Source organism: Pterocles gutturalis, unplaced genomic scaffold (assembly GCF_000699245.1).
Source record: "Pterocles gutturalis isolate BGI_N339 unplaced genomic scaffold, ASM69924v1 scaffold16844, whole genome shotgun sequence".
NCBI lineage: Eukaryota > Metazoa > Chordata > Aves > Pterocliformes > Pteroclidae > Pterocles > Pterocles gutturalis.
This window is the reverse complement of record NW_010130992.1, coordinates 11,145-23,362: the sequence shown is the minus strand read 5'-3', so window position 1 is coordinate 23,362 and position 12,218 is coordinate 11,145. Positions and strand designations below refer to the sequence as shown.

Sequence of the window (12,218 nt, the reverse complement as noted above, 5' to 3'; positions counted from 1 at the left end):
GGTTGTTTTGGGATCTGTTTCCCTCCTCGGAGAGCAGCCCCAGGGTGCGGGCTCTGGATGCTGACATGTTCTGCTGGGGCTCTTTTCCCAATAGCTGGGTTTGGACCTGGAGGAGCTGGAAGAAATTGAAGAAGATGCTGGCTTGGGAAACGGAGGCCTGGGCCGCCTGGCAGGTAATACAGGGAGAGGGGAGCCCCCTCCTCACACGAGTGCCCGGGGTTCGAGGGTGGCCTGGCTGGAAGCTGTCACACCCTTGCCACCAGCACTGCAGCGTGCAGCCCACAGCCTGCGTCTGCCGCGCAGCCCTTCGGCAGCACGGTGCCCTCCCACCTGCTCCCGGCTGGCCAGGAACCAGCCCCCTTCCCACGGGGAGCATCCAGGAGACGGAGCTGGGTAGTCCGCAGCACAGCAGGCTGGCTGGAGCCTTTCTCCTCACCTCCCTGGGAAAGCTCTGACTTTTTGGAGGCACCCCAGCAGCTCCCACGTAGGCAGATTGCTGGATTTTAGTCTGCTTGTCCCGTGGGACCCCTGGAGAGCATCGCTCCCCAACACGGAGGAGGTGCCAGGGCTGATGTTGACCAGAGCCGCCCTGGGCTGAGGGCTGGAAGGGTTTGCTGTGAAAGCCATCGTAGCAAAGTGGCTGGTGGAGCAGCAAGCTGGGGTCAGACTCATAAGAACCACAGAATGGTTTGGGTTGGAAGGGACCTTAAAGATCGTCGAGTTCCACCCCCTGCCATGGATCATCTAGTTTCTCCCATTAGCCCAGTTTGCTCCAAACCTCATCCAGCCTGGCCTCAAACACCTCTGGGGATGGTAAAGCCCGGCTTTACCGGCAGGCAGGCTTAGAGCAAGGCGTGGCTACCTTGGGCAAGTTTAGATCTCTCTCTGACAAGGCTGGATTTGGATTTTTGGTGACCTGTGCCCTTGTCACCAACAACTTGAGGGTGTTCATGCTGGCTTGGCAGGATGTGCAGGGGGTCCTGCTGCAGGCTGTCCTGATCTGTCGCTTCTGCACTTGGATTTCCTCCGCGTAATAAATGTTTCCAGCAGCGTTGGTGGCGGCAGTTCCTCACCCCCATGCACAGCGTGCCGTAGCAGGCGCAGCGAGTAAAGGGGTGAAGTTCCTTGCAGCATGACTGTGCTCTGCTCTTCCAGCTTGCTTCCTGGACTCCATGGCCACGCTGGGGCTGGCAGCGTACGGCTACGGCATCCGCTACGAGTTCGGTATCTTCAATCAGAAGATTGTTGATGGCTGGCAGGTACATTGGCAAACCCGAGTCACCCTTGCTCCTTCTGTTTCGTGCTGTGGGGGCTGCCTCTGCCCGTGGATAAGGCCTGGCCACACAAACGGCACTGCTGTGCCTCAGGCTGGTCATAAAATGGGCGTTTGAGCCCATCACCTGGTGCCAGATCTGACCCCAGGGCTCCGACTGCCGGAGCAAAGAGAAAATGTGAGGGTGGTGGGGTGCGCATGCGGCGGGTGCTCCCCCAGGGACACACACGAGCTCATCCACACCAGTGACCAGCCCAGCAAGATGGTGTTGGAATGAAGCCCTCAGGGCACTGGGAGCTCTGGGACCAGAGGTGTCCCTGCCGAGGGCTCCGCAGCACGGCTGCAACAACCCCCAGAGCCCCATCCAGCCCAGCAGTGAGTGGACAAGGAATCAGGCTGAGGATGGAGATGTGGCTAAACGCCTAACGAAGGTGTCTGGTGGAGGATTAATTGGAACACGGTGGAACACATGCACGTGCCGGGGGTGCTGCTGCTCCTGTGGGTTCCCTGGGAGACTGGCAGCAGGGCCATAAACAGGGACTCTTCTGTGGCATCAATGATCATCCCATTTTGCAAGTCAAAATAGGCTAAAAAACTGCCCCAGCTGGCAGTATTCCCCAGTGTATGTCTGGAAAATGGTTTCCATTAGGAGACCTGCCTTGCTTCGGAGCATAAAGGCCCTTTTTTCCCCTTAAAATAGCTCTCCATAAGGCAGGGAGGGTGGGAGGTTTGAGGGTTGTTTTTTCCTCCTTCCCCACAAAGAAACTGGAATGCTAAGCCCTATGAATGGTGAAAATGGGGGGAAAAAAAGCACCCACTGTCATTTACTTTGTGTTACTCCCAAAGAAGGGGTGGGGGCAATGCTGGGCTGTGGCTCCAGACATTTCTCTGCGTGCCTCAGCCCCTCTGGTCGGTCGCTCCGCTGAATTCACTTCCCTCCAGTCGGTGCTGTTCTGAGCAGAGAGGAGAAATCCTCTTGGGCAGTGGGCAGAGCAGTCAGCAAGGGTTACAGGAGGTGGTTTGTGGCCAGGAACAGCACCGATGGGGAAGCACATCACACATAGCCCACTATCACTGTCAAACTGGGTTTAAAGCCCTTGAGGCAGACTGGACCTGTGCGGTCTGGATGGTTTAAACCTGTGCAGGTCTGCAAAGCCCACAGAGACTCATCGATTTACACCACCTGGGATGTGTTCGTCCATTTTTTGAAAAGCCCAGCTGGCCTCCAGAGGCCTCTGTGGATGTTTTTCAAGCCAGCTTACTAAAGCTTTGCTTTTAAAACCGGCCTCCCTTCGGAGAGCCTAGTTTAGCCGTGGCTCGGAGACACGAGCTATTCTTTTGCAGGTGGAGGAGGCTGACGACTGGCTGCGCTACGGCAATCCCTGGGAGAAGGCTCGCCCGGAGTACATGCTCCCCGTGCACTTCTACGGCCGTGTGGATCACACCCCCGAGGGGGTGAAGTGGATCGACACCCAGGTACCAGCCTCTCCCTGGGTGCTGGGCTCTGGGGCAATGGGCCAGGGGAGCGTGGCAGGGGAGCGGCTGTCCCGGGGCTGTGCTTCTCTCCCAGTCTGGTAAAACTCCCTCTGCTCCCCTTGCAATTACGAAGCTGACTTTGTTGGCTATGGCAGGATTTGAGGAAAAAGAGGGATGGTGTTCAGTCACAGCTGGGGTCTCCATCTCTCCTGATCTCTGGGTGAAGCCCTGGCACAGATTTATGTCGGAGGAGGACTCTATCCCTGGCAGCTGCACTGGGCTCCTTCTGCACCGCTCCTGGCTACCACGTGCTCAGACCCAGGGGTTCTGCAGGTGGTTCTGGTGCTGCCGCTGTGAGTGGAGGTTCAGCTCATGGGGTGGCCACGGAGCAATCATTGAACTCGCATGATCAGAGCAAGTTTCTCTTTCCCGGACCAGCCTGATAAGGCAGAGTGCTGTCCGGGGAGGCTGGAGGCATGGTTTCAAGTCTCCAGTCTGTTTTGTGACGTTGTGGAGAGCAAACCCTTCTTCAGCCTCCTGCAGCCGGGGAGGTAATGCTGTGCCTCAGGAGCACGTATCGTTTCAGAGCACAGGCTGCTCCCTCGTAAATGCATCCCAGTCCTACCGCTGAGGAAGGCAAGCTTTAAAGAGGGATAGATGGATTAAGAGGATTGAAGGTGTTTCAGCCTCTCCTGTCTAAGTGCTGCCCAGGATGGAGGAAGGAAGGACTATGAATTTCGCTAGAATTCAGGGATATGACCTAGCCTTGTTCAACACCACAGCCCCGTGAACAGCATGGAGGCACCATGCCAGAGCTCCCTGGGGAAGCAGATGTCCCTGTGGGGACCATAGACTCACAGGATGGTTTGGGTCAGAAGGGACCTTAGAGATCATCCAGTGCCACCCCCTGCCATGGGCAGGGACACCTCCCACTAGCCCAGGTTGCCCAAAGCCTCATCCAGCCTGGCCTTGAACCCCTCCAGGGATGGGGCATCCACAGCTTCTCTGGGCAACCTGGGCCACTGCCTCACCACCCTCACAGGAAAACATTTCTTCCTCAGATCTCATCTCAGTCGCCCTTCTTTCAGCTTAAACCCGTTACCCCTCGTCCTGTCACCATACTCCCTGATAAAGAGTCCCTCCCCATCTCTCCTGTAGTCCCCTTTCAGCACTGGAAGGCTGCAATCAGGTCTCCTTAGAGCCTTCTCTTCTCCAGGCTGCACACCCCCAACTCTCTCAGCCTGTCCTCATAGGGGAGCTGCTCCAGCCTCTGACCATCTCCGTGGCCTTCTCTGGCCCCGCTCCAACAGGTCCAGGTCTTTTTTATGTTGAGGACCCCACAGATGAACGTGGTACTCCAGGTGGGGTCTCATGAGAGCAGAGCAGAGGGGGACAATCCCCTCCCTCGCCCTGCTGCTCACGCTGCTGGGGATGCCCCCAGGACACGGTTGGTTTCTGGGCTGTGATCGCACACTGCCGGCTCATGTTCAGCTTCTCATCACGCAACACCCCCAAGTCCTTCTCCGCAGGGCTGCTCTCAATCCATTCCCCTCCCAGCCTGTATTTGTGCTGGGGGTTGCCTTTCCATGTGCTTCTCCTGGGCCCGGCGGGAGCCTGGCGTTTCAGGGATCCCCAGCCACGCAGTGGAAACCCTGCCTCCTACAAGGAGGTGAATTTTCAGATAGCGCTGTTAAGGGAACAAGATGGAAAAGCTAAAAAAAAGCCAAAGACACAGTATCCAAATATAGCATCGCTCAACTCATGTGACATGTGCCCCAGTCCTGTGGCTCAGGCAGGGCAAACTTTCTGCCTGCTTCCATCTTCGGAGCTGCTACTAGCAGCTTTGCGAGCCTGAGCTCTTGCTGATCTCCCCAGGGGGAAGGTGTCACTGACGGCAGCACGAAGAGGCTGGTCAGGGCCAACGCACTGATCTGCCTGGGGTTTCCCTGCCCTGTGAGCACAGTTCTCTGCTGCCTCCCGCATCTTTGCCTGGGAACAGCCTCTGGCTGCGGGGCTGTTGTGCCAGTACACACTGACTGGGTCAGAAGGATGCTGGCTTCTTTTGCTGGTGTCAGAGAGGCAGCCCAGGCTCCATGCCGCAGGATCAGAGCCTTGCTCTGCAAGAATAAGCCCTCAGCCTCTTTGTTCTGCGCTGAAGTCAGTGTGCCTTGCTTGGCGGGTCGGGCGGAACTCAGATGCTGGCACAGCAGTGAGCTAAAGCACACAAGCTTGGAAGCACACCTGTGCCTTGCCTGACTCGTGTGGTTGGAGCTGGAAGCCCCAGTGTTACTCCCTGTAGCCGCGTGTGCAGCATCATGATCCTTAAGCACCATCCACAGACTCGTGTTCAGTTGGGGTGCTGTAATTCTCAGTGGATTTACCCAGGCAGGATCAACAAACCTTGAACGCTGGCTGAACGGCACTGGGAATGGTGCTGTGGCAGGAGGGTTTGGTCCTGGCAGGCTGCAGAAGGCTAAAAGGCAGGATTCCCACTGGGGAGTTTGTCCCAGAGGGAAACACAGCGGTCACAGCTGCCCTGGGACCCCAGCACATTGCAGTGGCCGGCTGTGGTGCTTGCGGTGCTCTGATGAGTAACTCAGAAGTACGCCAGTGGGTAGGTTGCTTGCAATTCTCTTTTACATTCCAGTGATGGGCTTGTAACAACTCCAGCGTGTCAGTAAAGCTCACAACAGCTCTGCTTCTTCTATTAACACTTTGCCAGGGGGTGCTGGAAGCGCCCACGAGAGAAGGGGAGTCTGTGAAGCTCTGAAGATGTGTTTTCGTGAGTTGAGATTCTTACCCTAGCCAGGAGTTGTGTCCTCTGGGTTCTTCCTGCGGAGGTTTCAGCTGCTTTCCCACCTTCTCTGGGGCCACTGCACTGCTCAGGAGAGGGGAATCCTGTCCTTTTGCAGGTTGTCCTCGCTATGCCTTACGACACGCCGGTGCCAGGATACAAGAACAACACTGTGAACACCATGAGGCTGTGGTCTGCAAAAGCACCCAACGACTTCAACCTCCAAGAGTGTAAGTGCTGTCCCTCCACCGCCTCCCTCCCAGCCAGCCTGGGACACAGTTGTTCCCATGTGTGCAGCACTTGGCACGGTTTTATCCATACGTCCTGGCTACCTCCAGACACCGCGCTGTGCCACATCCATGGATCACGCTATGTCCAACTGCTTCCAGAGCCCTCACGCACCAGGACACTCACCCATCCTCTTTCCATCGCCATCATGGTTATCACACTCTCAAAACCTGCCCCGTGCCTTCCCCAAGTGGTGGACCACCGGCTGCTGTGTTCCCCACTTCACCAAATGAGCTGCAAACCCACACATGCTGCGGAGGGTCATTTCTGTGCGGCAGTAGCTGTTAGTGCTGGAGGAAAAGAGCAGCACAGCCCACCTTACTGGGGGTGTCCTTTGGGTCTCCATGGGACCTCTTCAGGGCGTTTTTCAGGCTCTAACGGTAGTGCTGAAGAGCAGATACCGGGCAAGTAATGTCCCAGATGTCAGTGCGAGGCTGTTGCAGGAGGGGAAGGTTTTAGACTAGACTGGTTTAATTTATTCTTCCATAGTGGCAAGCGCAGAGATGTGTGTATCCAGGCAGCCCTGCCGGGAGAACTTGTGTGGGACAAGGGGTGATGGCTCTCAGAATGTCTCCTCCGTTCTTGGCTGGGTTTGGGATGAGCCTTTTTGACTCTTCAGGAGCTGTGTGTGATTGCAGTCTTAGTGCTTCTTTGGCCTGCCCCATTTCTCCTTAGTCCTTAAGCAAGATGGCTGGTCACTCGCTTCCTTTTTTTTTGCCTTCTCTGGCTGCTATCTGTCTTCGGTTTCTGTCTGTCCTTCCCGGGATGTGTCTCTCTCTTATCCCATTGCCTCCTGGCTCTCTGGTGCCTTGCACATGCGTACATTCCCGTTTGTATTTCATTAATACCAGCCTGTTACAACTCTCTCTATGAGAGAAGAGGGGAAAGCGCAGTGTCAGGGACCTGCCAGAATCTCTCCAGCTGCCACGTATTTCCTCTCTTGCCGCAGTCAACGTGGGTGACTACATCGAGGCGGTGTTGGACAGAAACCTGGCAGAAAACATATCCAGAGTCCTGTACCCCAATGACAACGTGAGTGATTCTCTTGCCTTTCTTTCGGGCTGCTCGGGACCATTCTTGTAATTGTATTGCCTTGGTTGCAAGCACTGGAAGGTCATGGCCACCTTATTTGTATTGTTCTGCTTTGAGGATTTTTTTTTTGATGGCAGCTGAGAGGCCAGCTCCTATTGTATAGCTTCTGTGCTCCCTGCTGCAAGGAGGGGAAGACATCCTAGTATTTCAAATTCAAGGCAGTTGCCGGTTTACATGGCTTACCCTTTGCAAAAGGAAGTCGTCATTTCAGAGGTGGCTGTGAGGGAAGACTCATTTCCCACTCCGGGTCAAGGGACTGTCCCAGAACATGCACTCACCCTGCATCAGGTCACAAGGGGAAGAGCCCTCACCATCTAGTCGTGGATGAGCATCTGTGCTGGAAAAGGTCATCTTCTGCACTTCACCCCCACCCTCTCACCCCTGCTGCTGTTTTAAAATGTGACATAGAGTGTGCGTGAGTGAGTGTGTCCAGAGACACCGGCTCCTGCCTCTTGCAGGGAGTCCAAAATCCTTGGTCCAAGAACCCTGCAAAGGGTCTGGCAGCGAAGAAGGGAGCTGTGCTTGCTCTGCAGGAGCAGCTGGGATGTGGCAGGTTCTGTTGCCCTCTGGAGGCAGCTGGTTGGGGTGCTGAGCACCTTGTCAGCCCCTCCAGCTGCTGCCCCATCAGAGGCAGTATGAGAAGCATCCCTGGTTGCCCTGAGAAGGTGCGGAACCTGCCAAGCCTGTTGGGAAGCCCATCAGAGGGGACAGGAGCATCTCCCGGGGTTTGGCTGCCAGCTGGGGACAGCAGCTGTGGCGCTGACGGCTGTGGTTCCCCCACTTGCAGTTCTTTGAAGGCAAGGAGCTGCGGCTGAAGCAGGAGTACTTTGTGGTGGCCGCTACCCTCCAAGACATCATCCGCCGCTTTAAGTCCTCCAAATTTGGCTGTCGAGACCCTGTGAGAACATGCTTCGAAACCTTCCCAGACAAGGTGAGTTTCTGGGCAGAGAGGAGCTTGGGGGGTATTTCAGCCTAGCATGAAGGAGAGCGGGATGCTCAGAACGATGTGGGCGGGAGCCACGTATGCAAAGACCCTGGCAATTGGGGTTGGAAAACAGGTGATCTCTGAGCGTTTTTTGCCAGGGAAAAAATTAGCAATTTGGAGCAAATCTTGCAAAGGTTGAATAGCTTTGTTCCCGGGAGCTCTGTCTGTTTCTGGGATGTGTACCGTAAGAAGAGGCTTGGGGCTGACCCTCACCCCAACCTGACGCCTGCAGGACACCGTCGCGGTCCCACCACTGCCAGAGCTGAGCCCAGCGGGTCTGTGTTGCAGGTGGCGATTCAGCTAAACGACACCCACCCCGCCCTGTCCATCCCAGAGCTCATGCGCATCCTGGTGGACGTGGAGAAGGTGGACTGGGACAAGGTGAGCAGAGCTGGGAGGCCCATGCCGAACTTTGCAGGGGCCAGAGCTGCTGTCCTGTCCTCACACAGGGTTTCATTTCCCCTCCTGGCCCGGGTACGCACGCGTTAACCTGCTGTCCGTAACGCAGGCCTGGGAGATCACCCAACGGACCTGCGCCTACACCAACCACACCGTGCTGCCCGAAGCCCTGGAGCGCTGGCCCGTCTCCATGTTTGAAAAGCTGCTGCCACGTCACCTAGAGATCATTTATGCCCTCAACCAAATGCATCTGGACGTAAGGGAACGGGCTGGGCACAGGCTGGGGGAGCTCTGGGGGTCTTGAGCCGGCCGCCTTTGGGATGGGGGCCGCCTCTGGGGTGGCTGCTAATGTTCCTCTTCCTGCCTGCAGCGGGTGGCAGCTCTCTACCCAGGAGACATTGACCGTCTCCGGAGGATGTCGGTGATCGAGGAGGGAGACTGCAAACGTATTAACATGGCGCATCTCTGTGTGATCGGCTCCCACGCAGTCAACGGCGTGGCCCGCATCCACTCGGACATCGTGAAGAACTCTGTGTGAGTTGGGGGACACCCAAGGCACACACCCTTGCCACGCACCGGGCTTTGCCTATAAGCCTGGGGGGGCAGTTCCTGGAGCTGTCAGGGGTCAGGGTGTGTGGTTTGGTTGCCCAGCTGGGCAGGGCAGGCTGGGGAGACTCTCATTCACATGTGGGCAAGGTCTAACTCCTCTCCCTTTGGAGCTGGGGAAACCCTCAGCGTTATGGCTGAGGAAGGGGATGAGGCTCGTTCCAGGGAGATCTGCAGAGACTGCCCTGAGTCAGGAGCGAGTACAGCGGGGGCCCAGATGAAGGTCTGGGTGATGCTGGGTGGCTCAGAGCTCCCTGGTGTTCCAGGTTCAAGGATTTCTATGAGCTGGAGCCAGAGAAGTTTCAGAACAAGACAAACGGGATCACACCAAGGCGCTGGCTCCTGCTGTGCAACCCCGGACTGGCCGATGTTATTGCTGAGGTGAGTCACAAGTGTCTGGAGTGAGGGGCTGAGCATGGCCCCTTCGCTTCTGATGCTCTCTTCATGTGGTCTGGTCAGAGCGGAGGCTGAGGCCAGGCAGGCGTGAGGGGGTACAGCCAGGGAGGAGCACACCTGGTCCACATGGAGATGGGCTAGGCTTTAAAGGCAGCCGTGAAGAGTTGGCCAAAAATGTTGCAGAAGTTTGGATCTGGTCCCCTGCCCCCTCCAGTGGCTCCACACAGCCTGTCAGGCAGTACCACGGTGTGCCAGTGGTGTGTCTGCAAAGGCATTCAGCATCCCTGGGAGCTCCAGCCCTAGTTCTGTTTACTGGAGCCTTGAACACAGACTGTGACACACCGTAGCTGAGTGACATCCTACACGTCAGTGCAGCTGTGTGTCCTGCCCATCCCTTGGTACCTGTGCACATCCTCCCGCTAAGGCTCCTCGGGAGAGAGGGACTTGCTCAGTGCCCAGTTTCCTCTGCACCTTCGGGCTTCCTGATGCCGCAGAGAAGTAATGTCACCATAAGAAACTGTGCCCCTCTTTCTGGCCAGAGTCCCTCTTCCCATTCCCAGCGGGACTGTGGCATCGCTGTTGGGGAAGTGCCGGTGCGGATGGACGGAGGTGTCTCAGGGTAGGACGTCGCTCTCTCCGTTTGTTCTTTTAGAAAATCGGGGAAGGCTTTATCACAGATCTGAGCCAGCTGAAGAAGATACTAGATTTCATCAATAATGAGACTTTTATCAGGGACGTGGCAAAAGTGAAACAGGTAATGTGCACTGGAGGTGGGGTGGGGGGAAGAAGGCTGAAGGCACCTCGCTCCCGGGAAAATCCCAGCAGCGAACGCTCGCTTCTGCTGCAAGGCTTAGGGAGCCCATGCCTGCTTCTCATCAGATTTTCTTGCTAGGAGAACAAGCTGAAGTTTGCAGCCTACTTGGAGGAGCAGTACAAGGTCAAGATCAACCCTTCATCCATGTTTGACGTTCAGGTCAAGCGAATTCACGAGTACAAGCGGCAGCTGCTGAACTGCCTGCATGCTATCACTCTCTACAACCGTAAGTCCTGCCTGTGCTGGTGTCCCCCAGCCCACCTCGCCCTGCCAGGGCTCCCAGGGAGAAGGATGCCAGCTGGTGGCCAAGGACTCCTGAGCCTAGCTCTGTCCTCCTGGCATGAGGCGCTTCTCTCCAGGAGGGAAGACAGTGTGTCTGAAAGGTCTTACAGAGCTCTGAGGAAAGCTCAGAGCCTGTGTCTCCAGCCCAGCGAGGCCCCAGGGCCTTGGCAAGCCCCACACCTGTCCTGCAGGTGTCAGGACTGACCCGGTGCAAGTTAAAATCCTGCTCCCCAGTGTGGGCTTCAGGCCCCTGGCCATTCCCAAAGGGAGGCACGTCCTTGGACCTCTGCAGCATGCTGACTCCAGTAGTTCTGTGAGAACTTTGCAGCCTGTTTTTGCCCAGCACAGCTCTGGCAGATGTCTGGTCGGGCATCAGGGTCCTGCAAGTTTGCTGGGTCCATGTGATGGTGGCTGGGATCCCAGCCTGGTTCTGATACATGCAGTAACCTCGGTGCGGTTTATCTTCACTGCGGTTGTGTTCTGCCCTGCTCTTTCAGGCATCAGACGCGATCCATCCAAATCCTTTGTGCCTAGGACTATAATGATCGGAGGAAAGGTAACGTGCGTCCCAGCTTCGGTGCACGCAGGGCTCCGTGGGGGTGTGGGGAAGGTGCTGTCCCCTTGCTGTGGCTTTGTGGGGCTTGCTGTGGGTTAGCCAGCATGCGTCTGCTGGCGGGCTCTTCAGGAACCACCTTCACGCACTGATCAGACTGAAGAAGGCCCTGTCACTCTTTTCCTGGGGCTCAGGGCTCCCAGGAGGGTTTTTTTGCTGATCCATGTGAACAGCAGAGGTGAGGCCCAGATTCTTCCTGTGGTGAGGAGCCACTGGCACCTCTCATGCTCTTCCTTCCCTAAAAGCCTTCATCATCTCTGGGCTGCTCTTCTTCAGGCAGCCCCTGGCTACCATATGGCCAAGATGATCATCAAACTCATCACGTCCATCGGCGAGGTCATCAACAACGATCCCTACGTGGGGGACAGGCTCAAGGTCATCTTCCTGGAGAACTACCGGGTCTCCTTGGCCGAGAAGGGTACGTCTGGTCTTGCGTAAGCACATGTCAGGAGGTGGGCACGTGCCAGTTGAGCCCAGAGGGTGGCTGGCCCGAGAGGCTGTCCTAGCAGGTCACCTGGCTCTCCCTTTGGAAGGGCCGGAGGGCTCCACACAGGGCAGACAGCCAGCTTCATGCAGGACTGTCAGCGGCTGCGTGGGATTGAGGCAGGGCAGAGCCTGGCTCTGGCCCCAAAGCCACACCATTTGGGCTGGGGTTGAAGGCAGCAGATGCCCAGGGTTGTTTTGCTGGACCCAGGTCATGGGCAACTGCAGTATGCCAAGGATTAACTCCTACCTTTCTTGCGCCCGACAGTGATTCCGGCAGCGGATCTCTCCCAGCAGATCTCAACAGCTGGCACAGAGGCCTCGGGTACCGGCAACATGAAGTTCATGGTGAATGGGGCGCTCACCATTGGTACCATGGATGGGGCCAACGTAGAGATGGCTGAGGAGGCAGGCGAAGAAAATCTCTTCATCTTTGGCATGCGGGTGGAGGACGTGGAGGCCCTGGATCGCCAAGGGTTGGTCCTGGGAAGAGCCCAATGCGTGCCAGGGCTTGTGGGGATACAGGTCCCAGCTCCGGCAGGTAGAGCCATGATCTCTGGGAGGGACACTTTGTGCCCTGTGCAGCTCCAGGCGCCAGGAAGCAGCCTCTGCCCTGGTCAGTGGACAAGCCCACCCAAGACACAGCCCAGGCAGGTCACCCAGAGCACAGTGGCATGTGCCAGGGCACAGAGTATTTCAGGCACTGCGACTGGTCTC

General features: G+C 56.8%; 1 protein-coding gene across 1 annotated transcript in view; it reads left to right on the top strand.

The window, feature by feature from the left end:
- Window positions 1-94: 94 nt before the first annotated feature.
- PYGB (phosphorylase, glycogen; brain) overlaps window positions 95-12,218 on the top strand; it is a gene marked incomplete at its 5' end in the record, with an annotated part of 13,303 nt that continues 1,179 nt past the window's right edge. Inside the window, 15 exons of the mRNA XM_010080440.1 lie at window positions 95-173; window positions 1,156-1,259; window positions 2,618-2,749; window positions 5,662-5,773; window positions 6,781-6,863; window positions 7,711-7,854; window positions 8,197-8,289; window positions 8,417-8,563; window positions 8,678-8,841; window positions 9,180-9,294; window positions 9,962-10,063; window positions 10,202-10,349; window positions 10,903-10,961; window positions 11,295-11,436; window positions 11,770-11,977. Coding sequence (XP_010078742.1) covers window positions 95-173; window positions 1,156-1,259; window positions 2,618-2,749; window positions 5,662-5,773; window positions 6,781-6,863; window positions 7,711-7,854; window positions 8,197-8,289; window positions 8,417-8,563; window positions 8,678-8,841; window positions 9,180-9,294; window positions 9,962-10,063; window positions 10,202-10,349; window positions 10,903-10,961; window positions 11,295-11,436; window positions 11,770-11,977 — 1,832 coding nt within the window. The remainder of the gene's footprint in view (window positions 174-1,155; window positions 1,260-2,617; window positions 2,750-5,661; window positions 5,774-6,780; window positions 6,864-7,710; window positions 7,855-8,196; window positions 8,290-8,416; window positions 8,564-8,677; window positions 8,842-9,179; window positions 9,295-9,961; window positions 10,064-10,201; window positions 10,350-10,902; window positions 10,962-11,294; window positions 11,437-11,769; window positions 11,978-12,218) is intronic.